Source organism: Bos mutus, chromosome 1 (genome assembly GCF_027580195.1).
Source record: "Bos mutus isolate GX-2022 chromosome 1, NWIPB_WYAK_1.1, whole genome shotgun sequence".
Taxonomy (NCBI): Eukaryota; Metazoa; Chordata; class Mammalia; order Artiodactyla; family Bovidae; genus Bos; species Bos mutus.
Genome location: NC_091617.1, coordinates 34,007,193 through 34,027,143, shown reverse-complemented (window position 1 = coordinate 34,027,143; position 19,951 = coordinate 34,007,193). Strand labels below are relative to the sequence as shown.

General features: G+C 36.3%; 1 protein-coding gene across 4 annotated transcripts in view; it reads left to right on the top strand.

Moving 5' to 3' along the window:
* Positions 1-16,317, top strand: part of VGLL3 (vestigial like family member 3) — a 54,158-nt gene extending 37,841 nt beyond the window's left edge. For all 4 annotated transcript variants that reach the window (XM_005895591.2, XM_070367852.1, XM_070367866.1 and 1 more), the window contains exon 4: positions 11,465-16,317. In XM_005895591.2, the coding sequence (XP_005895653.2) occupies positions 11,465-11,508 (44 nt within the window). In that variant the 3' untranslated portion in view covers positions 11,509-16,317. The remainder of the gene's footprint in view (positions 1-11,464) is intronic.
* Positions 16,318-19,951: the final 3,634 nt, after the last annotated feature.

Genomic DNA, 19,951 nt, shown 5'->3' with positions numbered 1-19,951 from the left:
AATGATGGTAAATGTATAGGGAACATTAATCTTTGCAATGTTTATGGAAAAAGCAGAGGGCCAAAAAATAGATTCCTGGACCTGTATTCTATTTTAGCTATATTGTGCTGAGCAAATCTCAAAATCTCTCCACTCTTCTTTCTTAGATGCAAAATAGAGATGATACTTCCTACTCTGACACAACCAGGAGATTCCAATGCACTAATGCACATGGCTGTGTTTTCTAGATTGTGACATATAGTGCAGAACTAAAGTTCTCATTATTCTTCCTACGTATGGTACATTTCAAACAGAAACACAAAGTCACACTGGAGATGTGAGGCATCATGCATGATAGAGACACAAACTTTAAATTCTTCCATCACTTCCTGTTTCTAGTTCAATTTATTTCTGTTCTTGAAGAATAGCTGTAATATTTGTCAGAGCCAAATTTCCCAGTAGTGATGTCAGCTGGTGTTGGCCATACAATGAAAACCAGGTACTTTTATATTATTGGGCAGATTATAAGAAAAGGGAAGACAAAGAATCAAGTAAATAAGGATTTGAAGGGTCATCAGAATATTTTCACATTTTAAAATATAGTTTTCTCCATCTGGAACTCTCTACCAAGTGGTTCTGTTCAGTTCAATTCAGTTGTTCAGTAATGCCTGACTCTTTGCGACCCCACAGACTACAGCACACCAGGCCTCCCTGTCCATCACCAACTCCCGGAGTTTACTCAAACTCATGTCCATTGAGTCGATGATGCCATCCAACCATCTCATCCTCTCTCATCCCCTTCTCCTGCCTTCAATCTTTCCCAGCATCAGGGTCTTTTCAAATGAGTCAGCTCTTCATATCAGGTGGCCAAAGTATTGAAGTTTCAGCTTCAATGAATATCCCAATGAATCAGATCAGATCAGTTGCTCAGTCGTGTCCAACTCTTTGCGACCCCATGAATCACAGCATGCCAGGCCTCCCTGTCCATCACCAACTCCCGGAGTTCACTCAGACTCACGTCCATCGAGTCAGTGATGCCATCCAGCCATTTCATCCTCTGTCGTCCCCTTCTCCTCTTGCCCCCAATCCCTCCCAGCATCAGTCTTTTCCAATGAGTCAACTCTTCCCATGAGGTGGCCAAAGTACTGGAGTTTCAGCTTTAGCATCATTCCTTCCAAAGAAATCCCAGGGTTGATCTCCTTCAGAATGGACTGGTTGGATCTCCTTGCAGTCCAAGGGACTCTCAAGAGTCTTCTCCAACACCACAGTTCAAAAGCATCAATTCTTCAGCGATCAGCTTTCTTAATAGTCCAACTCTTACATCCATATGTGACTACTGGAAAAACCATAGCCTTGACTAGACGGACCTTTGTTGGCAAAGTAATATCTCTACTTTTTAAAATGCTGTCTAGGTTGGTCATAACTTTCCTTCCAAGGAGTAAGCATCTTTTAATTTCATGGCTGCAAGTCACCATCTTCAGTGATTTTGGAGCCCCCCAAAATAAAGTCAGCCACTGTTTCCCCATCTATTTGCTATGAAGTGATGGGACCGGATGCCATGATCTTAGTTTTCTGAATGTTGTGCTTTAAGCCAAATTTTTCACTCTCCTCTTTCATTTTCATCAAGAGGCTCTTTAGTTCTTCTTCACTTTCTGCAATAAAGGTGATGAGAGATTACTAAAAAATATATCCTATCTCACTATGATTATGGATTGTTGGGATATTTGTTCTTGTCACTCATAGACTGAAAGGAAATTTTATGTGCAGAACAAGGAAGTTAGACTATGCATGTAGTTAAATTCACTGAAACTCCATTAATAAAATATTCGCTATCTTCAAAAGTTGTGAGTAAAATGTGTTCTTTTTCCATTCTAGTATTAATTTTATAAACAAGTTTCTATGGGTAGCTATATAAATTGGATGGCATCCCTTGCTTTCTGAAATGTTTTCTTAAAAATTGCAAGCAAATGTGTGCTGCACAGTTTTCTTTTGTTTTCTTGAAGGAGTTGTCATCAACTCCCTGTCATTGGGATTGGCGATTTTGTCAAAGTACACAATGTCTTCCCGAGAGAAGCTTATTTGCTTGCCTAGGAGGGGAGCTATAGAGGTTGAAAAACTGTTTAATTATCACATGATTCCAAATAAATAACCACTCTAAGCATTAAAAGGCTTGTTTCAGAGGTCAGCATATTTCATATCAGCAAATTATCTTTTCATTACTGCTTCCCTATTTACTGTATCACATATAGCAGTACATCTAAAAGAACCAGCTCCTATGACAAAATCTGTTTTGTAACTTGTATCCAGGCAATTTTACATTAATTTTGAATTAGCCTACAAAGATTCTATACAAAATTTTATGTGGCTGGTGAATTGACAGGTTCTTTTTATTCACTTTCTGGCTAACTCTTCTCTTATTCTATTTATCAACAATATAGTGTTTCACAAACAGTTGTCTGTGGCCAACATGTTCTGAATTCCTTGGCAAAAAGATGACCAAAAAAATTCTTGCAAGAGACAGATGAAAGGCCAAAATATGCCATTTGTTTGTTTGTTTGTTTGGTTGGTTACAGCCTGATATACTAGGGATTTAATTTTTGTCGACCACAAGCATGCGTTATAATGCTTATTTTCATAGCTGCCTTGTTTGAGCACTATCAGATGACACTTAGCATCTTCACAGTCATTGAAACCCTATTTATGTTTGCTTGGATTGGACAGAGGTTTCTGGAATATGTCAGAGAGCACGCTTGTGTTCATGCCACAGAGAAGTGAGATGAAAAATTACTGATGTCAGTGAAGAATTGATCTATATGCAACATGTCTCGTTCTTACTGAATATTTTCCAATATGGTTTGATTTAATGGGGGGGAATGATTACTTAAACTAAGTAGGCATAAAAGATACATTGTACTTCTGCAGTTAAAATGTGAGAGTCCTTAACTAACTCATAGTTTCAGGTAGAATACTTGCTGTGTTGTGTCCTTAATTAAGGTTTTATGGATAAGTAGTGGATCCAGATTACCTCTGCCTCTGGTTGGATTATCTATTTTCTGGATCGTAAAGCTGTCACTGCATAACCTAGAAACCTTTTTAAAGATGCATGTTTGGCTGCATTTGTTATCCAGCAGATGTCTGGATAGTTAGAATCTCTTGAGAGTATTATAACTTGTGGTTTCAGTTACAATAAATGATCTAGGCATTTCTTTTTTTTTCTTTTTTGGTCTTGTTCCTCTCCAGTTCTGGGGGAAAGTCTGTAGAAGAAATTACAGAAGGTATTTTATTTCACTCTTCCCCATTCCTTTTTTCCTTTATTCTTTGTCTCTGTCTTCAAAGTTACTTTTTATCTGCTTTTGAAATTGAGGTCACTGACTTGGTGAGCAGTGTCTACACACCATATTGTGCCTCCTGGGCCCCAGCTTCTCTCAGCCAAGAGCTTATCACACTGACATTCATGTTTTGAGCATGGTAAATTGGTGGTATGATCAAGAACTCTACTCAGTGCTCTGTGGTGACCTAAATGGAAAGGAAATTCAAAAGAGTGGATAATGTATATGTATACCTGATTCACTTGCTGAACAGCAGAAGCTAATACAACATTGTAAAGCAACTATACTCCAATAAAAGTTTAAAAAAAAAAAAACACAAAGAACAACAATAACAAAAGATCTATCAACTCTATGATTTGTATTTTATATTTGTCCTAAAGGTCAATTGTAGAATGACTAGTTCAGATTTGTAATTACATATCCTGATGCTTAAAGTACTTGCCAGTTCCCTCCTAGCTGAGCATTTGAAGTGCAGGAATCTGAGGAAATGGATATCAGTAAGGGCAAAAGTTGGAGAGTCAGTGCACGAGTTTGTGGTTTTGGAGGGAGGAGGGTTCTGAGAGGGCAGACAGACTATGTGCCTGCCGCTTGGGCCAAGAGCAGAGGGAGATACCTTGCCACTGAACTGCTAGTCACCTGCAATCTTGGCCTCAGGTGTGTGGGTCCCATGCTTCTTCCAATAATGTAATAAATTATGGTCTACCAGTAACATCAAGTTCAATGGGCTTTAAATTTCTCCTTCTCTTTTGAATCTGAATTAAAGAGATTTTGACAGGTTTAGACAGCTTTCACCTCACTGTTTCTGACAAGACTACTACGTGGACATTTTAAGACAATTCTAAATGTACCTAGGAAAATACCTCTACACACTGAGAACGCTCCCTCTGCTAACAAATGATTATGCATTCATAGTTAGGTATCTTTTGTCATTGTTTTAGTGTGTAAGAGTTGTAATGATACTTGGATAATTGTAATTGAGTTTAACAATAAGTTTAATCCTTGGTCTGGTTCAAGAATACATTCTTGTTTGTGATGACTTTTAAAATAATTATTGTCCAAAGTTTAGGTAGTAAGTATGGAGGTATTTAGTGCTCATTAAATTGGCCAAAAATGTGTGTGATACATGAAAACAACTACTAATATACCTAATATACAAAAGGCATTTAGAAATCAATGAGGAAATTATTTTGTTATTAATCAAAGCATAGAAAGTCAGCCAAAAGATAAAACACAGAGGAAGGAATACTAAATCACATAATGTTCAGCTTCACAAGAACTGAAGGAAATGCAAATTGAAACACTTAGATACATTGAATCTATAATAATGATAATAGTAAAAATATGAATATTGATGCAAACTACTGAAACATTTACCACTCACCATGAATTATGTAAGTGTTTATGTAAGTGTAAATATTTTTATACACTTGGGTTCAGTGATTATACAAATGTATATTCAGGAAGCTATCTCACCTACCAAAATAGTCACATAAGTAACAAATATATTTTTATACACACACACACTGTGTGTGTGTATATATTCAAATTATGCATATCTATATAGAACTGAGTAATTTATGGTATAGGGAAGAATGAATAATGTGCATATTGAAGAATTAATATTCTTCAAAAGAGTTGATCGACATATCCTGACATGAAATGGTTTTGAAAGTCAATATTGCTGGTGAAATAAGCATTGTTGTCACATAGGATATATGTGGTGTATGTACGTACATCTGAAGTATACTCAGCAAGTTGTGTGATGACAGGGTACATTATATAGAACTTTTACTTTCTAAATACTTCATAACTTGATCTTTAAACAACAAATCTATGATATTTTGAGGGTTTTTTTTTTTTTTTGAAGTTTGAAAAACAAATGAAGGGACTTCTTCCTGATGCTTAAACATGATTTATCTTGATATTTACCTGCAATGAAATCAGTTCCCAAATTGAATAGCTTTCCACTCTTATTTTTACCCCTTCATTAGTGTTAAGGTACTATCCCCATTTAGATCTTATTTAAACATTCTTCATTAGTGTTTAAACTGATTGCCCAGATGCTCAGACAAATGAAGTTGTATGATAATTGTCAGTGATAATTTTATAAAGTAGAAGAAGATAATGTGACTGTCTCTCACATCACATAGTTTGTTATTTTGCAGTGTGTCGGTGTTAGATGTTAGGCTGTTGGTGAAGGCTGGGTATTTTGATATAGCAGCCAATACAGCACTGTGTATATTTGTATTTGTGATAATTATGGCTTTTCTCTATTAAAGCAAGGATGAAGCAGGTATTCATGTTTTAAACGTGGAAATAAACCACCAGCGTCTTTTAATATCAGTTCAGTTCAGGTCAGTAGCTCAGTCGTGTCCAGCTCTTTGTGACCCCATGAATTGGAGCACGCCAGGCCTCCCTGTCCATCACCAACTCCCGGAGTTCACTCAGACTCACATCCATCGAGTTGGTGATGCCATCCAGCCATCTCATCCCCTGTCATCTCCTTCTCCTCCTACCCACAATCCCTCCCAGCATCAGAGTCTTTTCCAATGAGTCAACTCTTCGCATGAGGTGGCCAAAGTACTGGAGTTTCAGCTTGAGCATCATTCCTTCCAAAGAACACCCAGGACTGATCTCCTTCAGAATGGACTGGTTGGATCTCCTTGCAGTCTTTTAATATAGTATCAAGCATTTTGATCCACAGGGGTTTTCTGGATGCCTAATATCTATGAAACTAAATATTTCGTTTCAGTATTTTCTTTACTTTTCAGGCATTAAATATTCCACCTGCACATCCAGGTTTTATGTTCCTATTTTTCTTCTCTTTTTATCAACAGCATATTCACCAGTGCATGGTTACCACATTACCTCTTTTATCTCCAGCAATAAAATTAATTGAAATCATATTAAAGTTACTTAAGAGTGATAGTGATGTTGTCAAGGGATTATTCTTCTTTTGAAGTAGGATATGCTTTTCTAGTGGATATGACTGATGATCACATGGTCCTAAAACTCAGATGTGCTGGAGTATAACATTTTCAGTAAGCCAGTTTATTATTTACTTCTACCCAATAGCAGAAAAGTTAGCTTTTCAATTCATTTTCTCTAAATTTATTTTATTCAAGTATAGTTGATTTACAGTGTTGTTAATTTTTGCTATACAGCAAAGTGACCAAGTTGTTTATACATTCTTTTTCATATTCATTTCCATTACGGTTTATCAGAGGATATTGATTATAGTTCCCTGTGTAATAATTACTTCACCAATTCTAAGTATTTGTAGTCCAGCCCAATGATTTCTTCATTGCTCAGTTTAAAACACTGTTCCACTTCTAGGTGAATCCTCTTCTCAGATGCTTCCCTCACTCTCTCCCTAGGGATTGCCTCTGTTTTCCTGTTAGTCATATGGTGAACATTGTTGATTAAGTGGTTGCTGTCTCTTCTTAGCTTTGTCATTTCATTCTTATCTTGCTTTTGTTTGCAAACATATCCCCTTCCCCACCATTTCTCTGTGCATTCCCCATACAGTGCTCCACTGATGACTACGTCATTCGGCTTCCTAAAGTTTGTGACGCCTCTGAGGTGCTCAGCTAGGGTGGCTCATATCATTTTTTCTGCCATGGGGTACCCACATCACAGCTATGGGATAAAGAGGCAGGCCTGCCAGAAATCTCTCTGAAGCAACTTCTGTATCTTTGTTTGAGGAGCCCATGAGAACTTTAAGATTTTTTTTGTCATCAGACACCTAGGACTTGAAGGAAACAAGGGAGGGGGAAGTTTCTAGGCTTTCTCTGCTTAGGCACACCCTGCTGCCATCTCCACTTCCGTATTCCCAGAGGTCTTTTGCAAGAGAACAAATCTGTGAAGCAATAAGCTCCCAAAAATTTCAGCTAGAAAATGAGTTACAATGCCTTGTTACATAGATTCTTCAAATTTTAAAGGGAAATCCAAATATGATTTCTTTTAACCAAAACTTCTAAAGGAGATCAGTCCTGGGTGTTCTTTGGAAGGAATGATGCTCAAGCTGAAACTCCAGTACTTTGGCCACCTCATGCGAAGAGTTGACTCATAGGAAAAGACTCTGATGCTGGGAGGGATTGGGGGCAGGAGGAAAAGGGGACGACAGAGGATGAGATGGCTGGATGGCATCACCGACTTGATGGACGTGAGTTTGAGTGAACTCTGGGAGTTGGTGATGGACAGGGAGGCCTGGTGTGCTGCGATTCAGGGGGTTGCAAAGAGTCTGACGCGACTGAGCGACTGAACTGAACTGAACTGAGCCAAAACTTCTTTCCTACTCCTAAGTATTCAATGTATCTTTCCTATGTTTGTACTTCGGTTTTTCTATTCCTGGATTTGGTTTTTCTTTTTTCTTTTGATGGTCAGGTGGTGATGGTATTGGAACTGAAGCGAGGAACTGGGTCTGTGGGCTTGTGTTTTCTTTCAGGTTTATCTCCTGACTTGATCTCAGACTCTCAAACTCTGAAGTGAACAGTGTGATATCTTTGTTCTTTGGTCCCATTTCTGACAAACACCTGATGAGTCAGATGGCCACCCTACGTCTTCAGTTTTCATACTGTGGCAGTTTATTTGGGTGGGGGCAGGGAGGCGTGGTTACACATCTATTCATACAACATGTCCTATTACACGATCTGGAGTATAACAAAGGACTGCGTAATCATCTTCTGTGACTTAGAAAAACTTTGCAAATGTATAGTTTAAAAAAAACACAGTTATTTTATTAACACTGGTATCAGTTCTGATAAATCAGGGTGTTTCTAAATAGTGCAAAAATCAATATTTAAAATGTATTGACTTTTCTTTGAATTGATTTAATGAAAGGATTTTGACTCCAGGAGTTGCCAGAATACAGGCTGGTGTCACAACCTACAGACAATATAATCCACAAAAGGAGAGCCATATACATTGTGGTTAAAACTATTGACTCTGATATCAAACCACAAACATTCAGTCCTGGTTCTACCACATAATAATTGGCATAACCTCTCTTACTCTCACTTTTTTTATTTGTAAAATGAATATATATATCCAGTATATACATAGCGTGATTGGAAGCATTAAATATTTCACATAAAATAGCACAATGTCTAGTGTGTTCAGCCCTAAGAAAGTGTTTGCTAACATTATCATTGTGATGTTTATTTCACTTTCACTGAAAATATCACAGAGTAAACAACCTAAAACAGAGTTACTAATATCAAGAGATAAACATGGGTGATTTCAGCAAGCCAGTAAGTAGATTTCAAAATGTGTTGTAAACTAATTTCATATAGGTTAGAGTTTGAGGAATGAGAAGCAAAAAAAAAAAAAAAAAGCATGAATAGTAGCAAAATAATAGTAGAGTGTTTTATGTTCTTGTAAGAAAATTTGGGGAACCCCCAAGTATCTGTAGATCATGTAAGGATCATGGATTAAAGATTTATGCATCCAGTCCCATCATTTCATGGCAAATGGAAGGGGAAAAAGTGGACAGGTTTTCTTTTCTTGGGCTCTAAAATCACTGTGGGGGCTTCCCTCATGGCTCAGCAGTAAGAATCCACCTGCAATGCAGGAGACAGAGAAGACTTGAGTTTGATTCCTGGGTTGGGAATATCCCGGGGAGGAGGGCATGACAACTCCCTCCAGTATTCTTGCCTGGAGAATCCCATGGACAGAGGAGCCTGGCAGGCTATAGCCCATAGCGTTGCAAAGAGTTGGACATGACTAAAGCAACTGGAGCACAAAATCACTGTAGACTGTGACTGCAGCCATGAAATCAAAAGATCATTACTCCTTGGAAGGAAAGCTATGAAAAAACCTAGACAGCATATTAAAAAGAAAATACATCACTTTGCCAACAAAGGTCTGTACAGTCAAAAGTATGGTTTTTACAGAAGTCATGTGTAAATGTGAAAGCTGGACCACAAAGAAGGCTGAGCACTGAAGAATTGATGCTTTCGAACTGTGGTGTTGGAGATGACTCTTGAGAGTCCCTTGGACTGCAAGGAGGTCAAATCAGTCAATCCTAAAGGAAATCAACTCTGAATATTGATTGGAAGGACTGGTGCTAAAGCTGAAACTCCAATAGTTTGGCCACCTGACGTGAAGAGCTGACTCATTGGAATAGACTCTGATGTTGGGAATGTTTGAAAGCAAAGGTGAAGCGGGGTGGCAGAGGGTGATGTGGTTAGATAGCATCACTGACTCAATGGACATGAATTTGAGCAAACTCCAGGAGATTGTGGAGGACAGAGGATTCTGGCATGCTACAGTTCATGGGGTTAAAAAGAGTGGGACATGTCTTAGTGACTGAACAACAACAAGACCACATTAAGAATCATGAGTTAATGATTTTGTCTCCTTTCACCACTGGGAAAACTCAGTGTACTGACTGATTCTTAAATATTTTAATCTTCCTTCAACAAGTGTTTAACAAGAAAAATCATATCCCTGTTACAACTTACTAGTAGTAGAGTCTTTTGTCTGTGGTTGTTCCTTTTCTTTATATTTACTTTGAAATTTACAGGTATGGATACTTGGTAATCAAAGGAAAAGTTGTATTTATGTCCCATCAATGAGAAGAAATTAAGCCAAAAGGACAACATTAGCCATTTAATATGTTGTAGGCCATAGGTGAACTGAGTTGTTTTTTTTTTGAACTGAGTTTTTTAAGGTTTGCTTTGGAGTAATGCAGACTTGGAAACACAGTTGAAGAGCAAGAGTTATTCCAACCATTAACTCTGATTAGAATATTTAGGACTATGTTAAGTAACATAATTCTTGTCCACAGAAAAAGGCTAACATGATTTTGGTGGAGTCATCTCTTTGCAAACTAGGGATTGCTTTTATTTAAGAAGAAAAAAAGACACTCAAACCACTTGATGATTCCAACACTATTCATGACTTGCAGTGCTGACATTCTATAGATTGATGGGGTCTTCAAGTGTGGAAAATACTGAGTCATACAGAAGATGAGACGTTTTAATAATGAAAAAAATATTTATGCAGTCAGCAGATTGTCGGTTAAGGTGGTTTAGATTATAAAAGTCACCCAACGGAGACTTTGTCAGGTTGCAAATTATTCTGACCACAAAATTATTTGAAACTGAATAAAGCAAACTTAGAGTGAGTTGATATGCCCCAGATCCTTTTTATTTTTTGTCTTCCTCCTCCTCTTCTTTTGAAATGGGAAAGGGAAACTGTGGCCTGTCTGTCTAAACATAATGCTAGTACACGAGATAAAACATAAGACGGCACCAATCATTTGGCATTCAGAAAGAGCTGATTTTTCCCAGTATACAAATGCTATAAAACCAAAGATCGTGCCTTGTGGTTCTATGAGGTGCTTCTTTGACTCCTTTTTGTTCTTTTTCATTTTATGTAATTTGTTTAGTATAGTGTCTTAATGACTCCCATAATGACTGACTAATTGTATCTGTTTTGTAATGACATCCATTGCTTTACACAATTATTTGACAAGTTGAAAGACAAGAAATAAAATCACTACAGATGCTTTAGTGGGGCTTTCCTGGTGGCTCAAATGGTAAAGAATCTGCTCACAATGTGAGAGGCCTGGGTTCGATCCCTGGGTTGGGAAGATCTTCCAGAGAAGGAAATGGCTACCCACTCCAGTATTCTTGCCTGGAGAATTCCATGGACAGAGGAGCCTAGCGGACTACAGTCGATGGGGTCACAAAGAGTTGGACATGACTGAATGCACACACACAAATATTTTCTGAAAGAAGAGGCAATAAAAATAAGTAAATTTAGTTCACTGCCTTAGTCCAAAAGTATCATCTGATGTTTGCTGAAAAGTGTTAACTGAAACGCTGCCTAAATACGCCCTAGAGATTAGTTGTATCCTTTTTTTCCCATGTCAGTAACTTTTGATATTAGAAATAAGAAAGCTTCATTTATATTATTTTATTTATTATTCATACCTACTCTAGTAAGATAAAGGCCACAGTAAAGAATGTGTACTGTGCTAATGGCACTGCTCCAGTCTAGAGTTTTCTTGGTCACTTAGTATTGGTTGGCTTTTTGAAACTTGTGAGCTCAGTTGCTACTTTGGTTTCTGTATCTAGTGTATTGTAGAAAATGCCCAGTCTCAAGTGCTACACATATTGATACTTTTCTATTTCTCACACCTTTTCTAGGTCTACAGCATCAAGACAAGGGCAAGGAATCACCGTGGTACTGAAACACACAGTATTATCAAGTTAAATTGGAGCATGAATCCATGGTCCCACTGGGAGAAGATGCTGCCAGGGACTGTCATTCTGCAGTGGGACATATTAAATGTGGAAGGAAAAGAGGAAGTGCTATCCAGCTGACTTTGGTTTGGAGCCTTTTCTTGAGAAAGCAGAATGAGTCCTAGACATTGAAGAAAAGCATTTTTGTTTATTTCTTTCCCTCATCTGAGCCTTTGCCAACTGTGCAACTCTCTCTCTTTCTTTTTCTTTTTGTCTTGCTTTTATCAATATATGGTTTAATTTTTGGTTTGACTTTTTTTTTTCCTTCTTTTTGAACCAGTTACCTTGTCAGGAAAAGATGAACCACAAAGAAAATGTTCATTCTTTCAGGAACACAATTTTGTATTTCTATGTTCTTCTATTTTTGTAAAAATACAGGAAGTTTGATTTAGCATTGATGGGCTATTTTTGAGGGATTTTTTTTTAATATTGTAAAAATTGTTAAGTTCTGTTTAAAGAACTTGCTCTCAGAGAAGCACTGGCTAAAGTGTTTAAAATGCTTGTCTCTAAGATGTCTGTGATATGCTCTGTGCTCTAAGTTACCTCAAATGTTTGATAGTTTCTCCTTTTTGCGAAAGTAGCACCATAGCCAAACCAATATAGTATTGTTTTACATTAAGTCTCAGTGAAGATTTAATTCCATGATAGCTTACTTAGCTCTGAGTTACGTGTGTAGCTTGAAAAGGAAGTTTTTTAATGATCACACTAAATAAAAGCTATTCATTACTTTGATTTCTCCCAAAGACTGCTTGGAGGTTGACTAAGAAAGTTTTCATAAACTTTGGATTAGATGGAGAATTATCTTTGTAGTCCATCCAACTTTGATAAAATGGAACCAGAATTTACAACCAACTACTGGAGAAAAAAAAAACAAAAACATTTAACCATGCTATCTTTGAGTGCCAGTGACTTATTTTTCTTGTTTATAATGATTAATTCATGACAATTTTAGTCATATTTTAAGTGAGTTTTGCCTGAAGATAGTTTGAAAGGATTCTATTTGGGAAAGTACTAGACACATGACAAAACCTTTCATTCAGTGGCTGTTTCTGAGAGTTTGATCCATCATTATAAGTTGAAGGATAATGTATTGCATGTGTATTGTTTAAACAGGTTTTTGAGAGTCTTATTTGTTTAATTCTGGTTTTAATTGATCTGATTCTTTTTAAGAAAAGAATTGGGAGCAAGATAAATTTTTATACTATAATTACTGAAATTAATTTAATAAGCAATTTATTATTTGAAATTTATTTCTGGGGACTCAGGATTCAACTTGACATGTCCCTCAGGATCTAAATAAGAAAAGTTGGGATTATCATTAAAATACAATTAGGAAAAGATTAAGGTTATCAAATAGCAGTTATTGATATTTTAAGAACTTTCAATATAAAGTCCATTCTTTCGGACGCTTTCAGAGTTGGGTCATGTTAAAAAAGTAGTGTTACACAGATGTTTTAGTTCGTTAACAATGTTTCTCAAATTTTTCCCATCCCTGTCCTCATCCATGTGAAATTAAATGTTTAGTGAAATATCTTTTTCCATCTTAAATAGGATAACTTATATCTGTGAACATTTTAGGTATAAGAACAATGCAGTCTGCTTAGCTAGGCAAAATTCCCATGGATCATTTTCAAATTTCCCTATCGTTCCATAGTCTTCTTTCCTGGTGCATCTTATTAGTTATAAATTTATACCCTCTCTTGTATTTTCATCACTATATTTCTTCTTAACCAGAGTCCATTTAACAGGGTATACACGTTTACCTAATGTGAGGTCCAAACTTAAGGAATCGTCCACTTACTAATGATTTACTAATGATATGAACTTAGATTTCTAGGGAGTGGTTTGATTAAATTATCTACATTTTGATCTGCAGTTTAATTTGATATAGTTATTTGTGCTCTGCCTTTATCTGTGTAGCACAAGGTTTAATGCATCTTTAAATTGGTTTTATTTTGTACCCTCCTGAATTCTTAAAGGCCAGTATTCAGCAGCTCCCACGGGATGGCTCAGTGGGGATGATTTATTTTTCTCTTCTTCCCTTGGAACCTGTTAATTTTGCAGTTTCTCTTAGAATTGTATGGTACTCCAGTTCATTCCGATCTCTCAATTGGATTTTCCCAATTTTGAGAAGAAATATATCAACTCTCTGCTTCTTTCCTTACTCTCTAGTGAATTGAGTTGAAGGAGAGAGAGCTGACAGATAGCTTCACCCTAAATTTAGGATGACACTGCGCCCTCTGTCATTCCTGGTAGCTATCTGGTAAAATATTCCTTGGCTCTGAGGACCCAAGAAAAGTTAGGGACCTAAATTCTGCTGTACACAGGAGAGATTTGTGAATAAGATCCCCCACTGAAAACAGGCCCAGGTGGTGTTGGCACTTTGCAAAGACTGGATCCTTGCATATACAAGGAGTGGATCAAAATCTAAGTCAAAGAAGAATGGATGTGTCTCTGTGATTGTCTGGCGTGCATTTGTTACCATTATATTACCATAACCACCAGATGTCATACAAGGGATGAGTTGTAATTTAGTATGATAGTCTGAGTTTAAGCTTAAAATGCCATAATTCTCTGGATGGATTTTCTCCCACCAAAAAGATACAGTAATCTTGGAGGTTTCCAGACTGTGTTATTGAGGGCTACCATTTCCCTCTGCAGTTTCATTTGGAAACACTCCGCTTTTGGTTATTTCACAAATTAGTCTTTATTCAAGCTTTCTAAAGATGTGTGAGCTAGACCCTAGGAAATTATCTCATTGATTTTCCATCTAATCTATGTTTCGACCACTGAACTATCTTGATTTGAGGAACAATAAAATAGTGACTAGTTAGATCCTAACAGGTTATTTGGTTCCTCACTGTTTATTTGAAAAGCACCTCTAAATGTTTAAAAAATCAATGTTTCATCTTAATAAGGTTAACAATCCCTTCTTAACTTCCCCTTTAATTTTTCTCCCCTCTCTTTCATCTTAAAGTTATGTGCATTACTATTTTAAGCAAAAAATAATGGGGATTGCTCTACATTTTGCCATGAGAACAAGTGGATTGCAAGTAACTGAGGAATTAATTTCTTTCATGTTGTAACAACCTTTAAAAAACAAAACAAAACAATTCCAGGCACTGGCATAAAAATGTGCCCTTATGAAGCTCCTTATTTATTATGCAAATAGCAATCAGATACTATATTTTAAGAAACTGCATTCTGTCCCTTACTGAGTACCCCTTCGTTACATAATATATGCCAAATTAAGAAAATGGGTCAGTGACGCTGCTGCTGCTGCTGCTAAGTCGCTTCAGTCGTGTCTGACTCTGTGGGACCCCATGCACTGCAGCCTACCAGGCTTCTCCGTCCATGGGATTCTCCAGGCAAGAACACTGGAGTGGGTTGCCATTTCCTTCTCCAAATCTCAATGTTACATGCTATCAATTAATCAACATGTTTCATAGGTATTTATTATTGATGATAGCTAACTTTTTAATATAAGAATTTTTAATAATACCAAACACACCCTTAAATGAAGACTCAAACCAAGACAAGATTTTTGATCATGATCTACCTTGGTCTCTTTCCTGACAGAGACATTATGATAATCTTCATTGTGGCAGAAGCTGAAGTCCACTCCAGTATCTGTTACTGGTTCCTACACATAGATACAGCCATAAATTTTTTGATCACAGGAATCATGGTAGAAACTTGAACAGCATTGAGAACCCACCATCTCCAATGTGCTCTTCCTCATGATGAAAATAGCTTACACTGTTTTCAACTAAGGAATCTTTAGGGAAAACTGGCAGCCTAGAGATCGTGGTCTTTTCAGTCCAGGTGCACCCATTTAGTGGTCTTTGTCGCCCTCCTGACAGAGGCAACATGATGATCTTAATCAGAGCAGAAGCTGAAATCAGCTTGTAGGATCCATTATGACCCACATGTATTTATACACAGGAAAACCAGCAGAGACTAAGCAGTAGAAAAGGACAGTATTTATGTTACAATTCCGACTGGAGGATGAATAGAGAAGCAATGAATCAATGAACAAAAATTGACTTGGACATTAGGTCATTTTCTGAATTCTGGCTTAGCCACAATTAGATGTGTGTTTTGGGGCTTCATTTATTTATCTCATGAGTAAAGTAGGATAATAATACCTAACTGGCAGGCTAGGAAGGTTGAAAATTATATTACACACACACACACACACACACACATACACTCAACAACATGGCTCATAGTAGACATTCAGTCAATGACAGATTCCTCAAGTATCTGTCAGTTGAGTAAGTAAATCATCAAATTGAGCTCCCAAATGTCCCTTTTCTTTGTATACCCATATCTATAGCAAATTGATATACAGCTGTGCTTTTATGTAAAAAATTGTTGCAAGAGAATCTTTGTCTTCTACTAGATGTTGATGATAAAATGTAAATTTCTTAATTATTTCTGATATTTTAATGTGCTGTTTATGAAAGAAAATAAATTAACTTCTTAGTGGTATGTAGGTCCAACTCTGAGTTTTCTTACGTTTCAGACTTATATTCATCCAGAACCCTGTGATTATTGTCTCCAAAATGAAAGTGACAGTTTCATGAAATTACCAAAGTTTTTATTTTGTTTCATTATATTTGGGGCTTTTTTAGCACCTAGAATAAAAACATCTCCTTTGAAGTTATCCGTTTTTTTAACTTGGAGGAAAAATTGCAAAATATGGTGGAAAAAAATTTTTCCGCATGAAAAGAGGAGAAAAAAAAAAACAAAAACTCTTTACAGTCTCAGTCAGCAGATTTATTTGACTTGAGAAAAAAGAAACAACTTCATTGGAAGCAGATGTTGACACTGTGTCAGTTGTTGAAGATGGAAAGGGTTCTCCTGAGCCATTGTGGTTACAAGGGAGGTATCGATGGCCGTTAGAATTCTTGGGATTGAGCATCTTCACAGCAGATAGGACAGTGCAAAAGCCAAAACTATGATACCAAGACTGAAATCAGCCTGCCAATTTTAATTTACTGGACCCTAAAGACTCAGTTGTTTTATTTTTTCCTCCTCCAGAATAAAAGTCATATCTTTCAAAAGATTTAAGTGGATTCTGAGAGAGAAATTAAAAAATGTTCTCTAAAAACATGGCCCAAGAGCCCTTTATTATTAAAGATTAAAACTAATATTCAAGTCATTTTAGAAGAATCAGGGTAAAAATTTGGTTTAATGGTATATGTTGAAGAAATAATCTCAAAGACATAGAGAGCAGACTTCTGGTTGCCAAGGGAGAGGTGAGGTGAGGGAAGGAAGGATTGGAGCTTGGGATTAGCAGATGGAAACTAGTAAATTTAGGACTGATAAACAACAAGGTCTTACTGTGTAGCACAGGGAACTGTATTCAATATCCTGTGATAAATCATAATGGAAAAGAACATGAAAAGGATATATACATATATATGTGTGTGTGTATATGTGTATATATATATATGAACTGAGTCACTTGGCTGTACCACTGTACTGAAAAAATTAACACTGTAAATCAACTATACTTCAATATAATTAGAAAAATAATGTGTATTGAATAAGGATATGTAAACTGTGCACAAATGGAAGGCTCTAGAAAGTGGGGAAAAGGTGAGGTCCACAAAGGAACCTCACATCCTAATAGCTCCTCAATGTTAATTAATTGGTGACTTGATCTCAGAGATTGGGCACAGAACAGACTTTCAGAATTTTTCAGTAGGTTTTTTTCTTTTTAGTGCTCTCTGGGAATTTCCCTCTGTACACTTTTCCAAAGTATAGCAATAGTCATAATTAAAATATCTTAATTCTGTCATTTCTTTTATTGTCCATTGTGTGTGCTTGTTTGAAAAATATTTTTATGGTTTCAAAAAATTGATCAAACTAATGTTCTCTTGAAATTGCAAATTAATTTGATCCAATTCAATTATCCAAATCTTTTAAAATTTTAAGAAATGATAAGTAAAATTTACCAATTCTCTTGTGTAAATAAACAGCCATAACTTCTAGAAAATGACAGGTCATCATCAGTTAGCTTTCTTGTTAACAATTTTTGGACTACTAAATTTTGACCTAAGAATAACTCTTTTAGAATACAATATCCTTTAATTAGTTGTTTGGTATATGTATGTGAACTCTTCTGTGATATCTTTTTATATTGATAGAGCTGTACATTTTTTTCTTTGCTATGACTAGGGCAAAAATTAATGATTATTTACACACTTGATTTAATTTTTTAGACTGTTTACAATCTTAGATACAGTATCTGATTTAAAAATCACTATTCCATACATGTTTCTGGATACACAATTTAGGGAAGGGTTTTTATGTGAATTCTTTGTATCATTTTAAAGTTCGTGTACTGAAAGGGAAAACAGACTCTGTTTTCATCACATAAATTTAGATCAGGTGAAAGCTTTTGTAAAAATACATAGTACAATGAGATTTATATTTGTCACTTGATTAAGTGAACTGAAAACATAATAGAAATGTTATCTTAGAACCGTTAAATAAAAAAAAATTCCAGATGTATTAGTTTGATGAGCAATTTTATGCTATCTTCCTTTTTACATGCCCAGAAAGAGAAATTAATCTTAGCTCTATTGTCATTCTTAATTTAGAAAGAATATATAACTCATAAAATTTTAGCTTCACAAGCTAACTATAAAATCATATATATATATATTTGTTGTTTTTCATCAGGATGCAGGAAGAGACATTTTTGTATTTCTATTCTCTCTTCAAATAGGTCTCATAACTATGTGTTGATGATATAAAATAATGGAGGACTTTGTAGTTAAAACAAATGTCATCTTCAGTTCAATAAATAATGTGAACTCAATGCTTATATTTTAATGTAGCAGTTTGGTTTTGTCCACATTTCTTGACAATTAACTAAAGCCCTCTGTTTTTTTCTTATTCAATTAAGCAACTTATAAGTATCTTTAGAAATTAAAACACCTTAGGTGTTGTTTTTTTTGTAATGGGGTTAATTTTACAGCCAAGGGATTTATGTGTGGTGGTGAGAATTGTATGGTTAGAAAACAAGGGTTGTAACAGAACAGCAAGTGAAATGGGCTATATCAATTACATAATAACAGGCTTGGGAACTTTTTAATACAATGCTTCTGAAGTTATCAATTAACTCTTTAGCAGAGGTGTTCTTTGTTGTTTTGCTTTTGCATTTGTTAATGTGGAACTTGCTGTAAGTCCTGTGGAAAACTTTGCTGACAATTCATTGACATTGAAGAAATACACCTAGAAAGGAGAAGTCCAAGACCTTATATTTTTAAAGGAAGCTAGAGGTTCCCTTGGAGAAGGAAATGCCAACCCACTCCAGTGTTCTTGTCTGCAGAATCCCAGGGATGGGGAGCCTGGTGGGCTGCCGTCTATGGGGTCACACAGAGTCGGACACGACTAAAGCTACTTAGCAGCAGCAGCAGCGGCAGCAGAGGTTCCCTACATGGGCCCTCTATTTTCTTGTTAAATAAATTTTTGATATGTAAATGCAAAGCTTGGAGATCAGTATTTCAATTAGTAGACATTCATCACCACTGGTGAAAATAACGTGACACAGCCTTCTTAACTGTTTACCATATTCAGACTAGACAAGTGTAATGAATTTTCTGTGGTTACTGTAAAAAGTTACCACAATCTTAATGGCTAAAAGCGACACAAATTTATCTGGTGGCTCTAAGTCCAATATCCAGTACTGATCTCAGTGGGCTAGAAGCAAGATGTCAGCTGTGTTCTTTCAGGGAGAACTATTTCTCTGATGTTTCCAGAGTCCTTAGCTCATGGCCTCTTTCTTCCATCTTCAATTCCAAGAACCACTGGTCAAGTCCTTGTCATATGATATCACTCTGACCCTCTCTTTTGCTTCCCTTTTACAAGTTTAAGGACCTTTGTAATTGCATTGGCCCTGCCTGGATAATCTAGAATAGTCTCTCCATCTCAAGTTCTTCATTTTAACAAAAGTCCTTCGATGTGAGGTAACATATTCACAGGTTCTAGGGATTAGGAAGTGAACATTTTGAGGGTGTTATTCAACCTACCATAGTTACTATTGGATTTCAGTTAATGGTTATCAACGTTTTAATCGAAGAGGGTTTAATGTATCACTGTAAATAGCAAGGCGTGTTCCATGTTTTCAGTGGTCATTTGTGTAAGGATTCATCTACATTCACTTAAATAATTGCATATAAAGGAAATTCTTGTTATTTCAAATATTTATGTGCTTCTTATAGTGCCTTGGAATCCAAAGGGTTATACTGTGTTTATGTCAGAGAGGCACTCAGGGGGGTGGAGACCAGGACATCTGGTGCAGATTCTTCCTAGCTGAAGTGTGTTTTCTCTGGGGACAATCATCTACCATTTAATTGTTTTGCTTCCTTTTTT